The sequence below is a fragment of the Alosa sapidissima genome, chromosome 4, assembly GCF_018492685.1.
Source record: "Alosa sapidissima isolate fAloSap1 chromosome 4, fAloSap1.pri, whole genome shotgun sequence".
NCBI lineage: Eukaryota > Metazoa > Chordata > Actinopteri > Clupeiformes > Clupeidae > Alosa > Alosa sapidissima.
The window spans coordinates 17,593,987-17,613,407 of record NC_055960.1 but is presented as its reverse complement, the minus strand read 5'-3'; the positions used below and the strand labels follow the sequence as shown (position 1 = coordinate 17,613,407).

General features: G+C 39.6%; 2 protein-coding genes across 2 annotated transcripts; one reads left to right on the top strand and one right to left on the bottom strand.

The window, feature by feature from the left end:
• Positions 1 to 602: 602 nt before the first annotated feature.
• dennd2db (DENN/MADD domain containing 2Db) lies at positions 603 to 12,909 on the top strand. The gene is made up of 13 exons (XM_042088848.1): positions 603 to 966; positions 1,761 to 1,860; positions 3,347 to 3,525; positions 4,602 to 4,714; positions 5,411 to 5,480; positions 6,872 to 6,949; positions 9,387 to 9,527; positions 9,649 to 9,797; positions 10,056 to 10,230; positions 10,837 to 10,887; positions 11,196 to 11,277; positions 11,576 to 11,818; positions 12,001 to 12,909. The coding sequence occupies exons 2-13, from the start codon at positions 1,770 to 1,772 to the stop codon at positions 12,084 to 12,086; spliced, it is 1,458 nt and encodes a 485-aa protein (XP_041944782.1). The 5' UTR covers positions 603 to 966; positions 1,761 to 1,769; the 3' UTR covers positions 12,087 to 12,909.
• Positions 12,910 to 13,067: 158 nt separating this feature from the next.
• dram2b (DNA-damage regulated autophagy modulator 2b) lies at positions 13,068 to 19,295 on the bottom strand. Its single transcript, XM_042090148.1, has 9 exons — positions 18,977 to 19,295; positions 18,756 to 18,829; positions 18,271 to 18,437; positions 17,853 to 17,920; positions 17,456 to 17,598; positions 15,803 to 15,980; positions 15,259 to 15,341; positions 14,751 to 14,843; positions 13,068 to 14,573 (listed from the first exon to the last, which is right to left on the bottom strand). The coding sequence occupies exons 2-9, from the start codon at positions 18,783 to 18,785 to the stop codon at positions 14,451 to 14,453; spliced, it is 885 nt and encodes a 294-aa protein (XP_041946082.1). The 5' UTR covers positions 18,786 to 18,829; positions 18,977 to 19,295; the 3' UTR covers positions 13,068 to 14,450.
• Between the last annotated feature and the right edge of the window lie 126 nt (positions 19,296 to 19,421).

The window sequence follows — 19,421 nt, the reverse complement described above, 5'->3', positions numbered from 1 at the left end:
ACCCAGTACTGTTAGCCTGCTTAACAGCGATTTAACCTCCGTGTTTATTTCTCTTGAAGTCGAGGAAATGCTTTTATAGATTTAAGCATTCTTCCTAGATTATGTTGAGAAATACAAGTTGGACAGTAGGAAACAAGGTAGGCCCTACGGACATTGTCAGCGTGAGAAGACGCTGAAGGTGGGCTGAGCTCAACGTTGCGCTCCGCCCCACATTGAGCCCAGCCCCGATCTGCAAGCTGCAGCCAGGGGCTTCTCCCTCCCCACACACTACACACCATTTCACCATTCCCCTTTTCATTTATTCTTCATGAGCTGACTCTTGAGCTTAAGAATGTCATTACTTATAATTCATTTTATAAGTACATGACAATAAAACTACTTGAACTTGAACTATCCTTACATTTGGCCTTTTCAACTTTATTTGAAACGTTTTAAAATTACGTCTGCGTAAAATCAGTAGATTCGCCTATACTTAACATAGCCTGCCTCGGCCAAATTGCTGTGTAGACAGAGTTTGTAAAGGGTTAGCCTGCGTTATTAATGCTGCGGGTGGGTGGAGTGTCATGCTGTAAGACACCTCCCCGAAACCACCTGAGTTGTTGCCTAGGCGAGTGTGCGCAAATATGCTACATTAGTGTGTCAAGCAGGGGGAAAAAACACACGAACAAAGCGTAAATGGTTAAATATAGACTATCAACGTGCGAAAAACGGAAGAGGGATCAACAGGGACGCACTCAGAAACTTTCTGAATCGTGCAGCACGCGAGTAGGCTGCAATGTTGTTGGGCATGAGAAATGAAGACCGCGTATAAAAGAAGAGCGCGACTGTCACCTACCTACTACTTCAGCGCGTTAGAAATGCGTCTTCACGGCAATGCCTGAGGCAAGGTCAAGACAAACTGTTAACATTTTTTAGTCCTAGGCTATAGGCTGACAGCTGACTGTAAATAGCCTACGCATCAAACCTGTAAGTTGGCAAACATTACTTTCTAACAGGCTTGTTAGATTGTTAATACTTCGAAATTGTTGCCTATAGGTTGCCTATAGGCTACTGAACCTCTGAACCATTTGAAAATAAAATACAAGTTGTCGTTTTTAGTCTAACGTTTCTCATAAATGTGAAAACTGAAGAAGTAGGCTAGTAGGATAGGCTACTGACCATGTTAAACAGAAACAGAATAGGCCAATGTCATTGCTTTTAGTGTTTTTAAAGCGTTTAGTGTTTTAAAATGTTTTTGGTAGAATCTTACCAATGTTTTGCTCCAAGTAGTCCTAACGTTAACTGTTAGCTCAACTAACCTAGTCTACAAAATGTTCTCACAATTACAAAGGGAAAAGGTCTGATTTGGGAAAAACAAAAGTCACTAATCCGGTAGTGCAGGTTCAGTGACTTCAACTGTGCTTAGCTTATAGCCGAAATATTTATGTTTGCTTCTGTGATTTTGTTATTGCTGGCCATAGCACAGCTGACAGCCATTGTAGGCCTATATGACTGTGACCGTATGCTTTTGTGTTATGTTCAATAGCCTGTTCAAATAGTGCTCATCAACTTCCCCAACCCACATTAAGGAATAACTTTTGTCTTTTTGATGATATACCAAAAAGTCCCATTAAGCCAATTTTACAAACCATAAGGAAAGTGTTGTGGATTTGCCTGCTGCGCTTGATAATGTCAAATGAAATGAAAGCAACTCTTATCTCTCTTTGTTTCCTTCATGGTGATTATAAATCCTCTCTCCTCTTTCCATAACTCCCACACAGGGTGCCACTATGTCCAGACAGAGCGATGAGCGGGACACTGGCACTTTGAGGAAACTGAGTAGTGTGTTCTCAACCATTAATGCAAAACTTCACAAGTACGGTAAGTGATTAATTTAATAGTTGACAATTAAGCAATTGATTAATTTTTACAGCCCTCTGTATGTTATATTCTACATCAAATCTACTCTAATCCAGTAACTATTTTATTTACATAGAAGTGTCTAAGCCTAGGGCAGCTCAGTTATGCCAAAAAAACATAATCATGGTTATTTTGGTCAATATTAAGATCAGGATTATTTAACAGAATTAGGCTATAGTTATAGTTATATATATATATATATATATGATTTTGGGAACACCATCCATTTTCAAAAAAATATAAAACATTTAGGTTATACAACAGTTACCACTGTAATGCAAAGGGAGCGCTGGATCTATAGCTCAAGACAAAACAAGAGCATTGCTTCAAAACAAAATGTTATGTTGTTATTTTATTTTCATAATCGTTGGAAGTCATAATTGATTTCTAGATTGATTGCAATGTAATGTCACATGCACTGTCATATTGACATGAAGGGCAGTTGCTGAATTTGCATTGACTGTACAGGAAGTATCCTTGTTCTTATCTGCGTGTCTGTAACATGCTCACGGGCTGTTAGGTGTTTTTTATATATTCTCAGCTGTCATTCAGTTGGCTTGGATTATCAGGTGTGCCAGATGTGTTACATAGGGTTGGAACTAGATGGGATATTAGGTTTCCCATGGGTGGACAGGGGACAGCCCTATCAGAATAGCTATATATTGATGGCAGTGTTCCCCATACATTGACTTATTTGTGGCGGCCCACCACAATATAAACATTGACCACCACACAATGATTTTCCTGGTTGTACTAAATTGTGCTTAAATCTGGTTAGAATCATAACCACACTGCACTAATTTGTTAAAAACTGTTGCATTCAGGTTAATTCTGCAAACCTACCACCACAAATAGAATTACATTTTGTGTTTGTTGGTATACAAATATGTAAATTGAGCTTCCTCATTCACTGGTTCACCCTGGTTGTAGTGCCACCATCAAATCACATCAAAGATGTCATTGTTAAATGGCCCTTCCCTTGTATTTTTGGGAACAAACTAATGTCACAGACAGTACTCTGTCCTTTGTAAGATCTAAAGTGCATTGGATTGCAATGATGTCAGACACAGTATTGTCACACACAGTAACATTTGTTGTCTCTGCAATTTATGTGAAATATGAGCAACGATTTAATTCAGATGTACTATTTAACAAGCCTTCCTCTCAGATAGGACACTGATGATATACTGAAGTGAAGGAACATAGTATAGACTTAGCTAACATTTTCTGTTTCCCTGCTACTTAGTTTACATGACCCATCCACTCACCTGCTCTGCAAATGATGTCAAGAGTATGATTAAATGAACTGTAAGCTAGTCAGGGACTTGTGTAAGCTATGAGAACTATGAAAAGCAGATGGTGAAATTAAAAGAGACATTACTGATTAATTTGTTGAATAAATACATGGAGTCAATAGAAAAAGTCATTTTTTAAATTGTATCATTAGGAGGAGAGAGGACTCCCTCTGGTACAAATTCAGGTCCCCAGGCACCAGACTCTGCCCGAACCCAGGACCAGAGCAATGCCAGTGGGCAATTCTTCTTTGAGTACCTGGTGGTGGTCAGCCTCAAGAAGAAAAGGGGCCAGGATGGCTACGAACCACAGATCACTTACCAGTTTCCTAAGGTTAGACTTAAGTTAAAGATACACAATACAGTCATGTGAAAATGAAAATTCACCACATAAACTTGACCACTTGACCAGTATTTAAAGAGCACTTTAGCAAATACATTAAATCATCAGGTTTTAGAAGAACATAGGAACATTAAAAACACCATTTTAAAGGAAATAAGACAGTCCAAAGTAAATTCAAGATCAAGCAAAATCAGGAAAGGTTCTCTGATAAAAAATGTGTTTGTAAAGGGGATATAAAGAAGGTCATAGAAGTCAGCTTGTGTGGTTTCCTGGGGCAGATCCTTCCAGAGCCACGGGCCCTGACTGCAAATGCTCTGTCCCCTTTCGTTTTCAGTCAGTTCCCTGTAATAGATAAAACATACCTATGTATCTCAAAGCATGTATTGGCATGCTTAGTGCTAAGACGTCTGAGAGGCCATGAACCTTGACCATGAATCTTGACATCCCTTCAAAAATAAGAAGTTGGTTGTTGATGGTTAGACAGGTCTATTTATTACTTCGATGACTTAAAAATTAGTAAAAATGCCTAGCCTGGCTAGCGCCACCACTTCTCAATGAGACGTGGTCTGGGAACCAAATGTTCATTTTCTCGTATTTGAAAAAAATGCCCAGATCTGTTTATTGGGTGCCACGGATGTCTATCAAATGCGTCTGTGCATAGCTCATCATCGTCTTGCTTTCCCCCCTGTTCTGTGATTGGTTCCCTATCTCAGGCGAAAATTTGCTCCATGGTCTCCAGGCTGCCTTAGCAGCGTGAATCAAATCGCGCGCAAGGCAGCATGGGAACACCCAGGCTAAAAAATGCCATGAGTACTTTGCTGATGTTTTTACTCTACAGGACTAGTAACACTCTGAAAGTAGTTTACAATGCTGGATTAGATGTGTTTATTATCCCACTAATGTTGCTATTATGAATACAAGATTAATTGAATATAGTAAAACTCACCTATGGTATTCATGTAACAGAATCCGCATCCTGCATGCACTCGTTTCTAATCTGTTAGTAATAGTAATAATCATATAGTATGTGTAAATACATTTTACAAGTTGTGTTCTGTATTTGTCAGCGTGATACAATGGGTCAGTCACAGAGAGAGGACGAGGAGAAGTCTTTAAAAGCCATCACTCTCTTTTGCTTTCCCGAGGGTGTGAACTGGGTCCCACTGACTGAATACACCAGGTACACACACACACACGCACACACACACACACACACACACACACACACACACACACACACACACACACACTATCATAGTCTTTGAATTATTTTCATATGTTGCTTTTTCCTGCTCGTCTTGATTTATCTCTTCCTGATGCTTCTTGGAACTGATTAGATATGTTGCATGGTATGATTTCACAATCACAGTTCTTTAACTCATGCACCCCCCCAGCCCACCCCCCTCCACACACACGGAAAAAACGACTCAGTCTCGTTGATATGTCGCTCACAGCTTCGTAGAGTGCAGGATGTGGTTGTTTGTAGTGCAAGCTTTTCATAGGAGGATGTAAAATGGAACAAAATTACCCATATCTCCTCTGCAACACCAGCCTAGAAACAGGGTTAACACATAACCATTTGCCCTGTGGTGAGGGTGTTGTGGAAAAGAAACTGTTGTTACTGTTACATGGACATAAATATTTAAAACTTCCATCCATGATTTCCCAACACCACACTCTCTTTGTGCAGCATTCATACACAATTTGTTGTCTGTTTTCTTACCATGACGATGAAAGACAAAAAAGGTTATCTTTTCTAAAAGAAACATTTCAGCCTCAGCATTTTTCAGTGTAATACTGTTTTTTCCCCTCAGATATATGATGCGAGCATTACTACCTCTGACTTCCTTCTCTTGCATCTTTTGTATAATTTCAGTGAAACCTTCTCTTTCGTTTTGACTGAAATCGATGGTAGCAGGCGGAACGGCTATTGCAGAAGATTACTGGTAATGGAACTATGAAGACGTATCTTCATCTTGTCAGTGAGCATGTCAGAAATGTAATCTTACAGTTTTTCACAATTGTTAAAACACTAAACCCCATTCTCTGAGCCATATGCTCAGTTGCCTGTTTATTGAATCAATCACTGTTTTGACAAAACCATTTACAGTTTTGCAAAACTCTAAACATATTCTCATGCAATAAACACTGTTTGCACTATGATGCACTTATGATGCATAATGAACCATAAGATTGTGTCAACTCAAAATTGATCACACTTGTTTAGGGCAGTCGTGGCCCACCGGTTAGCACTCTGGACTTGTAACTGGAGGGTTGCTGGTTCGAGCCCCGACCAGTGGGCCACGGCTGAAGTGCCCTTGAGCAAGGCACCTAACCCCTCACTGCTCCCCAAGCGCCGCTGTTGATGCAGGCAGCTCACTGCGCCGGGATTAGTGTGTGCTTCACCTCACTGTGTCTTCACTGTGTGCTGAGTGTGTTTCACTAATTCACGGATTGGGTTAAATGCAGAGACCAAATTTCCCTCACGGGATCAAAAGAGTATATATACTTATACTTATTCTTATACTATACTTCAAATGATGTGACACAACCAATATAAGCTAGTTCAAAGTGCAAACATGTTGCTAAACAGTGCAGGGTCATATCAACAATGGACAGAAACAGGCATAGAGTAGGTCTTTTCTTCTCATTTACAGTACTGAAAACTGTCTTTTCTAGCGCCTTTTCCGGGAGATATATGCCCTTAACACTATGTTTTCAATTTTTTGATGTTGTGTGTAATGACTGCTCAGTAATGTTTTCATTTTAAATGCTGTGTGAATGATCTGAACATGGTTTTGTTTTGAGCACAGGTAAAACTGTTTTGAGGCGATTATTTTAGAAGTGTCAGAGGTTTTGTGAATTAAGTTTGAGGATGGTGTTTTGTGTTTACAGTTTTGAGAAAAGGGTGGAAGGTTCCAAAAGCAATGTGTTTTAGCAATTGTGAAAAACTGTAATCAGACTAAACTAAAGATGAAAGGAATCCCATATTCATTTGTTTAGTGTCAGCTGACCAATGGAAGAGCTGGAACTTCTGAAAGATTTTTTGTTTCCCTACTGATCTAATGTACACAATATCAACAAGTAGACCTTAACATACTATGTACTCATATAGGTGTGGTTACTAAATCATGAGAATGTTTTTATACAAGGTATACGAGTATAACATTTTCTGCATTACATTTCAGCAACAGCATTAGTCTCTTTCTGTATTAGTCATACCTCCTATGGGAATGTAAATACAGCAATATTACTCAGTCGACGTTCAAATACTGTATGTGAAATAATGACATAACTAAAGCTGATATTGTTTGTGTTGCTGTTGTGTCTCTTTCAGCCGACTGGCAAAGGTGCACGTCCACCAGAGGCCTACTGCATCATCAGTCGAGTCGCTTGCTTTGGCCTTTTCTCCAAGGTGAGCTGTCCCATGCAGGGGTTGGAGGGGATTATCCATGATGGACAACAGTTTGTTTAGGGTTCTTTTTCTCTGCAACTGACTCTTTAGTGAGTCTAGCTCCATGTTGACTACAGAGATAGCTCTCCCCACCAGCCTATCCAGCCAAATAGATTCTCTTTTATATTTAAACCACAGCATTGAAGAGAGTTCCAGAGGGAACATTGACATCTGCAAGAGTTTCCTACATATGTTGAGGGACTCTAGCCTCTCCAGGAAACAAAGACAACCCTGCCCTTTCCTATTCAGAGTGCTTTGAGGAAACTGGCTCTTAAAGGCATCCTATGCAAGTTTTTCACCTTAATATAACACCTCCAAAGTAATTTTGATGGTAAACTGTCTTTTAATAGGGAGAATCGTGTGCCTTCTGCAGCTGTAGTCTAGCCATCTATGGAATCCCAGCCTTGCAACTTGCTTTCCCCTGACCTGGAGAATCACAAAATACTTTAAACGGCAATTGTTCAATAGCCTACTCTTTGTATTAAATTGTGTAATGTTACCTTGTTGAGTTGACATGGCTCTTCTGAAATGATCCTGAAACTGCATTGGATACCTGTAAGTATACAATCAAAAAAGACATTCAAGCATTCACATACAAGGAATAAACCATACAATTGGTGTTTTGGTTTCAGGGTAGCAAAATCAAATCAAATCAACTTTATTATATAGCACATTTCATGTGACAAGCATAGACCCAATGTGCTCCAAAAGAAAACAAACAAGACATGACCAAACAATAAAGTTAGATTGACATAAAAAGATGGAGATTAAAATACATATAATAACAAGTGAATAAAAGTGAATAAAAAATGTAAAACAATAAAAAAATAATAATTAAATGATCAATAATAAGAAATTTAAAAAGTAAAAAAAACAAAAAACAATTACATTACTTAAATAACCTTGAAAGCCTAATTCAAAGCTTGTGAGAATAAATATGTTTTTAATCTGATTTTAAAACAATACATTGTCGGAGCAGTCCTTAGTTCAGGAGGCAGGGAATTCCAGAGAGTGGGGGCATAGTGACTAAAGGTACCATGCTGAATTTGAGTTAATTCTTGGTATTGCAAGGAGCCCTTTACCTGAGGATCTTAGGGATCTGACTGGTGTATATGCAATGAGCATGTCAGAAATGTAGGAGGGAGCTACACCCATCAATGACTTAAAAATAATCAAAAGTATTTTAAAAACAATTCTTTGCTTTACTGGGAGCCAATGGAGTGATTTTAATACTGGAGTGATGTGATGAGATAAAGATACAGAGAAACAGATATAATTGCGTGACATTGGGATATGAATGATAAGAAATATTGTACTGCTGAATGATAGGCCCAAGTGGGGGGCTGGGGGCATGTACAGTTTGAAAAGCAGAGGACCAAGAATTGACCCCTGAGGTACCCCATATAAAATGCCAACTACATCAGATGTAAAATTGCCAATAGAAACAGAATGTGATCTTCCAATAAGATAGGAGGAAAGCCAATTGAGAACTGTGCCTCTTAGTCCTTCCAAGTGTTCTAGGCGTTGAAGAAGAATTTTATGGTCGATAGTGTCAAAGGCTGCACTGAGATTGAGAAGTACCAAGATGGACACTTTGTGGTTGTCTGTGGCAATTTTAAGATCATTCACAACTCTGACCAGAGCTGTTTCAGTGCTGTGGTCCATTCTCACAGTTGGTCTACAACTTTCACAGATGACAGGATCAACATTGTAACAGCAGATGTAACAGTAGCCAGCTGTTGTGACAGCTACACATTATGTACATTATGTAAACCTCACTCCCAAACACCTTAAGAGAGGTGCTAGTAATTGATGCTAGCATCCATTGGTTTTAGCTCCTTTGCTAGAACGCCCGCCTCCTAATCCAAGTTGCAGCAAATTGCCAGTTCAAGTCTGGGTAGATGCAGGGCCGAGCTGCATGGTCGGTCAAACACAACATAGTTACATAGACTACATTTTGCTCTCCGTTTAGTCATCATGACCAAAATCAGTGCTACTGGTTGATCAAAGGAGAAAGTTAAAGCACACCACACACTGTTCACCCTCAGTCCTCCCTTTGACAACAGATCACATGAAGTCTTCTGTTGTGAAGAGTTCACCTCACTCTTCTGTCATGCTCTGTTCTTTTACATTACATTTAGCAGACACTTCTTGACCAAAGTGACTTACATATGTCAGCTACATGTATATTACAAGGGATCACATTGTCCCCGGAGCAACTTGGGGTTAAGTGCCTTGCTCAAGGGCACAACGGAGGAAGCCGGGAATTGAACCCGACAACTTTCAGGCTACTGCACGCTAGCCCAGGTCATACACAGTTTTTTCACACTTTTGTTGTGAGCCTTTTATACTGCTGTGTGTGAAGTGCTGAAGACACAAATGTGTGCTTTCCCGGCAGATATTCGATGAGGTGGAGAAACGAAGACAGAAGTCCATGGCTATGATCTATCCCTTCATGCAGAGCCTGAGGGAAGCCCCTTTTCCTGCCCCTGGCAACACAGTTAAGATCAAGAGCTTCATCCCTGAGTCCGGAACTGAGGTGCTGACTAGTGATTGCGATGCTGCTGATTACCCCACAGTTCCCCCCCTCCAGGGCTGCTTTTATCAACTCTCTGATATTATATGAATGTCATTTAGACACGTTTCCTTCTTGTCACCAGATTATCAGTCTCACACGACCCACAGACTCATGGCTAGAGCACGTGGACTTCCGGACGCTCTTCTGCTGCCTTAGGGATGAGGAGGTGCTTCAGGTGTTTGCTGCCACCGTGCTGGAGCGCCGAATCATCTTCATTGCTGATGAACTCAGGTAGAGATGACTACCTATATCATATGGTTGGCTCTGATGACAAGGCATGAAACACAGTAGATAAGACTTTTTGTCTCTTGTCATGTTTTGATTAATATTGGCACACTGATGTAAAGTACAACTTTCTTACTGTTTAGAATGTCTTTTTTTCTGTGGATGGTTATATTCAAGTTACAGTACTTCATTTAGGGTTGTAATGTTTTGTAACCTTTCAAGGCAATACCATTCTCAACATTAATAACTTTATGTGCACTACAGCACCCTGTCCCAGGTTATCCATGCTGTAGCTGCCTTACTCTACCCGTTCACATGGCAACACACCTTCATCTCCATTGTGCCTCAAGTTCTCATAGATGTTGTCATGGCGCCCACTCCGTATTTGCTGGGTGTTACAAGCAACATGCTGAACTTGGTCATTGACCAGAGTGATGATGTGAGTAGCCTGCTCAAAGGACATTGCAGTCAGATGTTAACATAAATCCGCTATAGTAATGCGTTGTTATTTTAGGTTCAAGTAGTTTATTGTCATGTACTCATAAGGAATGAAATTATTTTGCTCAGGAGCCAGCTCAACTTTAAAGAATAAATTAAAAGTAGTAATTAAAAAGGTATATTGTGTGTGTGTATGGGGGGATTAAATGGTGTGTGTGGGGGGTGGGGGGAGGGGCTCCAAGGCAGTCTGCAGTGTGTTATGCGTCATAAGCATTTGTATGTAGTCCTATGTGCTGTTCTCAGTAAAGGGCCTCCAGCTTATTATCCATCCCCTTAAGTTTGTCTATGTTCTGTTTAATGTTGAATTCCCTTGGAGATGAGTTCAAGGAAACATTGAGGAATGTGGACTTTTTTTTTTTAGAAAAAGGCTCGTGTTTTTTGTTTAGGGAATCTTGATGGTCAGTAGAGACTCGGCTTTGTGTCTTGTGAGGACTTCCAGATGTCTAGTGACGTTGATTAAGCAAACTGGATTAGAGATGTGGCCACGGGCCAGGGGAACTGGGTTGGTGATTTTTCATTCTGTTTCTGTTTTGTGCTCAATTTACAGCTGCTGATCGTTAATCTATCAGACGGTGCACAGGAGAGGTTCATCACACGGGTGAGTGTCAAATGTCAGGTACATTTGAAGGCTTTTATGACCAGGAATGAGCTTTCATTTTCTCTTTAAAGCACATAGACAAACACACACACACACACACACATACATACACAATGAGTCAAAGGTTTCCACTCTTTTCTCTCATTTTCACATGATTCTAATTCTGAGGGAGCCTTGGGCATGAGTAGCTATTGTAGTTCAGACCGTTTTAGTATTTTTGGCAGTAGTATGTGCAACACAGCCAAAGCATTCCCTCCAGACCCACAAACTTAACCCCAGACTTTCCTACTTTTTCTTTCTCTAAACAGCTCGGGGACGAGGACACTATCATCCCACCCAAACTACAGGAGGAATTACTGCAAGCGCTCAGTATCAGACAACCAAACTCAAGTGAGATTTTGTTTTTGCTTCATTAGGGTTTTTGTTATATCTGATCTAGAGAACATTTTTACTCTGTTTATATGAGATAATTCTTGGAGAGGCTTGGCATCGAAGAGTTGTTGCGTACAAACCACATATGATTAAAACAGTATGCTGGCTGACTGAGGCCAAAAACATTTTAGAGAACTCATATTGTGTACTGTCATTTAATGCTTATGTTGCATGAAAACACATTTCCTTTGGTGGACAGCATCACACTAGTGGTTAATGGTTAATGGACACAAACTGCTGTGTTGTCCACTTTCAGCTGCTGAGGAGTTGAACAGGGTTATCTCTGAGGCTTTCCTGTCTTTCTTTGTGACGACGGTTGGACACTTCGCAAGCCATGTGAGGCGCGGAGGCAGTGCAGCCCAGCCCGGCCTCTTCAACAAAAAGAGCTTCTGCAAGGCCACAGAGCCCAAGGCCAACCGGCATTTTGTTAAACACTTTGTGGAGACGCAAATGTTTGATATCTTCATGCAGGAAGTGGAAAAGCATCCAAATCGGGAAGGTCAGAGATGTCTTCTTGTGGTTTTCAAAACGAGTTAAATTACCATTTTGGCAATCATCTGTGAACACACAATAGAAGTAAACAAGAGAACAATAGAAGTCTGTTCTGAGTTATTATCTACATAATTGAAAACTTGAATTGAATATTATCTAATCAGTGTGATCATTGTCTGTTATTTTCAGGTTTCTTTCATAAAAAAGTGTCTGAATATGAACAGAAAAGGAAAAGTGAGAAGGGCAAAGGTGGATGGGGACGTGTGGGATTGTAAGGACCTCATCATGACCAAAACACTGTCCGATCACTGCTTTATAAGCCCACCTTCTCAGTTCATGCTATTAGTTTGGTCTAAGGTGTAACCTTCTCTCTTTTAACCAAGGAGATGGTGAGAGAGAGAGATGGTGTGAGTCAGCTGAAAGTGCTTAGTGTTTTATTACTCCTTGGCTGCTGTGATGGTTTAACCTCAGCAAACTCATATGAAAGAGCATTCTCGACATGGTTTAACGTTTTTAGTTGTGCTCTTTCCTTGGAAGAATATGTAAGAGGGCTTCATGGGAAGCTTGTAGCTTGAGCTTCAAGTATGCAAGTTGCCTTAATAGGATCAGGGACATTTAGGAAATGTTATTCTTTCTGAAGCACTGTCATCACTTCAATAAAAATGTTCAGGGTAGCTGTTGCATGTTAAAAATTAGCTCACTTTTTTCCTAGTCTATAGCAGACTCAAAGAATACACTTAATCCACAGTGTCAAATTTAGAAGGATATTTAGTTGGATGACATGTATAATGTGAATATTTAAAACACTTTTGTCGTGAAGATTGTCATCTGCTAAATGAGAATATAAGGTGCTTGTTTTAAGCATGTTCCTATTTCCTATTAGCTCAGTCATTCTTAAGATATGGGAGGAAAACGTGGTTATGGCTCTACCTGACAAATCTTAATATTAATATATGTGTCTCAAACATCACATTCTTGCATCAAATGTTGTCTCAAGTATAACTGAGCCATGTAAAACTTTTATATTTGAGTATAAGAGTGTTACATGTAAAATAGCACTTTGTCTTAGTTTTGTAAATAAAATATGAAAAAGTTAAAGCTTGGAGTATTATTCTTATAAAATGATACTTGCTAAGACTTGATTTGATGTGTCATGCTTCACTGTCATTCATACATCTGATGTAGGTTAATATATTGTTATATTTGATATATGATAAGAGTAAACCATTCTTCATTCAGAGGAATCAAGCGGTAAATGCTTTTGTTTGTTTCCTTTATTATTGTAAAAATGTGGAAAGATGAATACAACTGAAATGTACACAGTATACTTACAGAATATATGATCACTGGTTACGTTCCAAATCAACTGATTCTACAGTAGTAAAGTAGTTTCTAGTAGCAAAATATACTATTGATATGAATGGATCTTTTGAAATGGCAGTATTTGAGCGAACATCATGGGTTGACACCCACCATGCCGTATGTCTTATTGTTATTGGTATTTACTAGGAAGTGCAGTAAGTGGCTTTCCTGAACAAATTCAAATGCTTCTACATCAACAATGATGGTACAATTCCACAGGAAGTGAGCCCCGATATCCCTATCAGTCTTCTATGTCTTCTTTTATATTAAGTGTTTTAATGCATATGATTACATAGAAGTATAAAACGGTCAATGCAATGGGGTAACAACCAGAGCACTGATAGCAACAGGCTCGCCATTTTTCCACAATGTCTTCATTGTTGCAAGTGCAGAGGCTTTATTTTTTTGGCAGCAAAACCTACTTGCCACACCCTTATTTAAATGAATGACAGGTGGATGTGAAAGTGGTACGAAATCTAAGCAGAGTACAGTATTTGACAGAAATGTCATGTCAGTTTTGCAGTTGTAAATGTTAGACTGTAACAGATTCTCAAAACAATGTCCCTAGTTTTGAGAAACCGTTGAAGGTTGGTACACTTGTCTTGTGAGATTATTGTGAACTGGCAGTGTGCAGTGAGATCATAAGCAACAACTTTAAATACTTCATGTTTACTTAGACCTACTTCTCAGGCATTAGGCTGCTTTCAACATATCCTCTTCTGATACTCATACTAAACAGTATGACTTTAGTGCCCCCTGCAGCTCATCAACAGATTTTAAAGTATGAAAGTACCAGCAAAGACAAAAATTATAAACAAATAATCCATAATTTGCATTAATACTGCGTAAGCATGATCAGTTCCCCATTCTTAAGTGTGACATAATTTATGTCAGAGTCTGATGCTTTTTCTCAGAATAATCTGAACATTTTCTGTCATGACATATGACGTCATAATATTATAAATAATCTCGGTGTTATTTGGGTGTTAGTGATCTCTTCATATAACTCAAAGAGAGTGGAGATCTTATGAGGCTGAAACAGGGCTTTTTTAGTTCATAAGCTTACAGCTCAAGCAATAGCAGAAAGCAGGCCAGATTCCCCTGTCAGACCGAATCTCACAGCAGAAAGATTAAACCTGGCCATTTTTAACCAAAGTCACTTCATCCAACTCAGGACCTCTCTTCAGAGCTTCTGAACATGGACACTCCATTGTGGAGCATATATATAAGTTCCGGTCCGGTTGCCAGGTAGAAGGTTCAGGTTGTGTTGTTCTTCTCTAGATGCTGCCAGCAAGCAGGGGGGAGTTTTCTCCTGGATTCAGAGGCCCAATGACGCCGTAGTGCGATGACTCATACAGGTGACTACCATGAAGCATCACCTCTGCTCTCAGGTTGATTTTCTATCACAATTCAATTTTAGGTAGAAGGTAAGTGTGGCATTGATGCATACTTTTGGTAATACATGAACTGAAGCAGATCATGGGCAAATACAATATTGCGGAATAGAGGGCAGGGGAAATGGGAATGACCGTGAGAGGGAGAAAACTTGGAGGAAAGGTGGTGAATGACGCTCTTACCTGGAAGTCCCTGATGTAGGTGAAGAAGAAGCAGACAAAGGAGAAGGCCAGAGACCACTCAGAGATGGTGCTGATAAGATGAGCGGTGTAGCCCTGCCACACAAAACCTGGTCAGACCTTCCAATATGCATTAGGAAAACTCAAAGCATCTAGTTTCACTTTGGATTTGTTATGGTGACAGATCCAGTATTTATGCCATTCCATCAATCACTCATGTACTCGAGTAAAATAATGGACTTGTGCAGAAGTTAAGAAATAATCTTTCTAAAACCAAGTACAATATACTTTCCTAAATATTCTTAAAATAAAGACATTGTACAGGTTTTATCCAGCTCAAGGTATACCTTTGTTCATTGTATTGGCACACACATTGGTCAACCAGTCTTAAAATGGATATGAAACTGTGAAGAGGTTTTTCTGAACTTCCTCTATTCATGAAGGTAAAAAGTTTTGAGTCTCTCTCTTTGAGTCACACTCCACGTGCAAACTTGTACTACTTAAACCTTACCGTTTCTCCTGGGATCCAGTGTAGTTTCTTTGACAAGTCCACCCCAGGCAAGCTGCTGTACATGATCATGGATGACACAAACACTGAGGAGGCACCAGGTTAAGGAGCACTCTGTGGCAGACAGACTACAGTCTTTGTAGAGAAAACCACTGAAATAACATGTGGAACTAAAAATGCAGATAGACCATAAAGTTTGGAGCAAAATTAGCATCCTGTAGACGAGGAAGTGAAAACAGTCTCTGCATTCAGACTTCACCATTTCAAAAGATATGTGAAAGATTGTCCTTTGCCACTAATCTTATCCTGGACAACTGGCATTCTCTAATGTTGTATACAATTGTGAGTATTCCAGCATCTAGACTGATTTATCAAATGGATTCTGCTGTGGAGTAATTAGTAAACAGTTAGATTTAATCAGATCAATAGGCAGACAAACAGACAGACAGATGAATAGATAGATAGATGGATGGATAGATAGAAAGATACTTAATTCTCCCCATGGAATACTTAACGGTTAAAAGTTAAAGGTTTTTGGGAAGGATACTGCTGATGCTGCTGGCGATGCTCCAGGCTGCAACACTGAGACGCACCCAGAACACGCTTTTGCTGTGAACATGCGGCTGCATCTGATAGGACACGCCAGCCTGCACCATGATGTACAAAGCTCCAACACCAAAGGTCAGCACCGCCCCAACTATGTGTATGGAAAAGATGGTGGTTTTCTGGAAAGAGACAGACCATGAGGATGCAGAAGTGAGGGGAAAATAATAGTCCCAAGCAGTGTTGCCACAGTTACCTTGAAAAAGTAATCTGATTACCGATTACTGATTACTACTTTAAAAAGTAACTTAGTTACTTTACTGATTACTTGATTTTAAAAGTAACTAAGTTAGATTACAAGTTACTTTATTAGTTACTTTCAGCAGCTGCCGACAACATCCCCACCGCCTCAACATAAAAATGATAACCGGTTTTGCCAATACTCACTATACTGGAAGTGCATTTTAACAGTAATGCCAACAATGTATAGCAGACATCCCAACCTAACCTACTTAGATACTGAAATTCAGATGTTTGTTCAATAATGTCTAGTCAGTACACCAAATAAGGAAGGCCCATTGATATAAATTAATAAGTAAAATATGTAGATTTTGTAGTTTGGCCTTTTCATGTAGCCTTGGCAACTAGCCATCTAGTATAGGCCTGAGTAATATGCAAATGAAATTACACTTATTAAACTCACCTCAACAAGTCTTTTGCAATCATTTAACCCGCCGTGAGCGTGTTACAAACAGTGCAGTGTGTAAGACTATCATTATGTTTTACTCTTATGAGACAATTGGGTACACTTTTTGTAGTCTGATGTGAAATGGGTCTTAAATGTTACTTTTTAAGGGGCACTGACTCTGCCATGACGCTCCTGTTCCTAGATACACTAACTGAACTGATTAATTAAGTTCGGGAGAAAAGAGATATAAGCTAAGCCCACCTACACTGAAAACTGATTGGTTGATTTAGCAAAACAGACCATGCTCTCTGTCTTGGATGCGCTTGCAGGCACACACGCACCACTCCTCTCTCTCTCCCTCTCCGTTGTGTGCGCGTTTAACTCAGATGCACACGCGATTTGAAGTCCGGTCTGGCTTGCGTGCTCTTGTTCGCTCTAGGTTCCGGGAGATTTTATGTAGGTAATTTGCGGGCGTCAGGATATTAATATGTGGGAGGCTCCCAAAACTTCGGGAGACTTGGGATGTCTAGCTAGACAGCACTTTGTCGCCAGCACAGAATGTACAATGTACCTTAATGTTGTCATGTTTAGCTGACACAAACTCAAAATAATGACTGTATAGATAAAATGTGCATCTCTCTCCTCCCTCCATTGTTTTCGTTTGTGTCGCTGCATGGTTTTACACGTGAGTTGTCCTCATGCTGAAAAGGTTGGCATAGCCTACATGACGTTAATCCCCGAGACAAGAAGAAAGCAAAGAATATATCTTTTTACTAAGGAAAATGACAAAAATAATAACTCACAGTGACTTAGATAAGTAACTTTAATCTGATTACTGGTTTGTAAATAGTAGCGCGTTAGATTACTCGTTACCGAAAAAAGTGGTCAAAATAGACTAACGTGTTACTTAGTAACGCGTTACTGGCATCACTGGTCCCAAGTCACATGATTCAGTGAACGTCGTCCTACCTGAAAGTTTCCTACAACACACATTCCTAGGGAGCTGGTCCAGCCAAGAATGATACCCAGCAGGTTCAGCTGATGGACTCTGGTCTCTCCCTGGTCTGTTAGCGCCTGGACCTGTTTATACCGCACGTAAGTGGTGGAGATACCTGTAGTATTATAAAACCATGACACGCAGTGTGAGAGATCTGAAGAAGATTAGTATTTTTTTTTGTAACAAATATTCACCATCACACCTTCCAAAAGGAGACCATACAGTGTTTTGGTGGCCAGGAGATTTTATGTATATAGTTAGCAATGGCAGTAAGTTGACAGGAATGTATTAGCAGCCACAACAAAAACAGAAAATGATAGATGTATTATCATACAGACAGAGAAAAAAAAGATAGCTACTGTACTTTACCAAGTAATGCAGAGATGTTGAGCATGATCCCAAACACACATCTTTCAGGAGCTTCAGACCCAGTATCGCTTCAAACGTAACATAAAGATAAAAATAAAAAATACAAATAAACATAATTTTTTTTGAAAAAAAATCACTCATCATGGTACTGAATGAATAATGAAAAATTAAGCATCTTGGTCTGTGCATAGGAATGTCAATTTGCCATCAAATATCTACAAGCACCTTTTTGCTTCGCTTTGACATTCAACAACCTAATATCATTCAGTTTCCACATGAAACATTTGCATGGATTTTACTATGTGTATTACATCAGTCATTGCATGGATCAATGACATTATCAACACTAACATCATTGTGTTATCACTACACAACACATGATACATCAACTAAGCAGATATCTTTTCAGTCCTCTTACCTTATATATGGCACAAGAGGGTCAACATGCTTCAGCAACACAGCAGTGATGTAGGCGAAGGCAAAAGTGGCAGCAGTCCAAATCACTAGAGCCACAGGTAATATGCACATACCCTGCTGAAACCACCACATTGCTGGGTTTTGATGCGGCTGTAACCTGCTGAAAGACTGTAAGAGAGAGATAATATTGAAAACTACAACACATGAGATTATATGGGCTCAGGATTAGGGATTGTTGTAGACAGTGCTACGTGCAGTTCTAGTTCTAGTTTGCATTTGTGTATAACTCTCTTCTGAGGACATATGACTCACGAGAGTATAGTTCCTGTTTCTCAAGAAAGTGAAAATGAGTAGGCCTAATGTGGTTGCAGAGATTGGTACCACGGAATATGTAATATGTTTCAAGGGGTTCTCTAAACATGCCGTTTCATTGGAGAGAATAACTGTAAATGGGCGAATGTTTAAATAGCGGTCAGATTAGGTTACCTCGTGTTTTATGCACAATTCTGGCATCATGCTGGCGCCATTCTATTAGCCAAAATCCATGTTACATCTCCAAGCTGACAATAGCGTATTTGTGTCAAAGTGAAAACAACATAAAGTTAAACAGACCGACGAATGTAACGCTGCATTAACGTGACTAGTAAACATTCAGATAATTTAGCATCTGCTAAATTAGCAGCATAGCTAAAAGAGAAGTAGCTTACCTCTCAAAGTTTCCTTCCTAGTGGTGTCACGTCATTTTAAGGATAGACGACGTTTATTTATATCTCGACATGAGAGTATATTTGCAAAAAGACGACCAGTATAATCTTAAACAGATTGTCAGATTGTCGTTTCCAATAATTAAAAGTACATGACACAAGGTCTGTCTCACAACATATGCCGACACTGATTGTACTTCCTGTTTTTTCTTCTCGTAAGAGAGTACCCGGATCACAACAGTAACAGTAGCAGCAGTAGGCCCCTATCCATGTTTTAGGTTTATCATGATTTTTAGAATTATTATAACTCTCTGACGTTCATGAATCATTGTAATTGAAACCCCTGTTTAAAAATCAAGCCATGATTTGAAAAACATGAGGACATTCATCTTTGCTGTAAATTAGGCTTGCATGTTGGAGGATCCGTCGTCCGTCATCATCCTAAGAA

Coding starts and splice junctions, on each gene's coding strand:
- dennd2db (XM_042088848.1), top strand. CDS start 1,770: ATGTCCAGACAGAGCGATGAGCGGGACACTGGCACTTTGAGGAAACTG. Junction 1,861..3,346: donor TGCAAAACTTCACAAGTACG/GTAAGTGATTAA, acceptor TTGTATCATTAG/GAGGAGAGAGGACTCCCTCT. Junction 5,481..6,871: donor GCTATTGCAGAAGATTACTG/GTAATGGAACTA, acceptor TGTCTCTTTCAG/CCGACTGGCAAAGGTGCACG.
- dram2b (XM_042090148.1), bottom strand. CDS start 18,785: ATGATGCCAGAATTGTGCATAAAACACGAG. Junction 18,438..18,755: donor AATTGTGCATAAAACACGAG/GTAACCTAATCT, acceptor TCTCTCTTACAG/TCTTTCAGCAGGTTACAGCC. Junction 14,844..15,258: donor ACTGGATCCCAGGAGAAACG/GTAAGGTTTAAG, acceptor TTTGTGTGGCAG/GGCTACACCGCTCATCTTAT.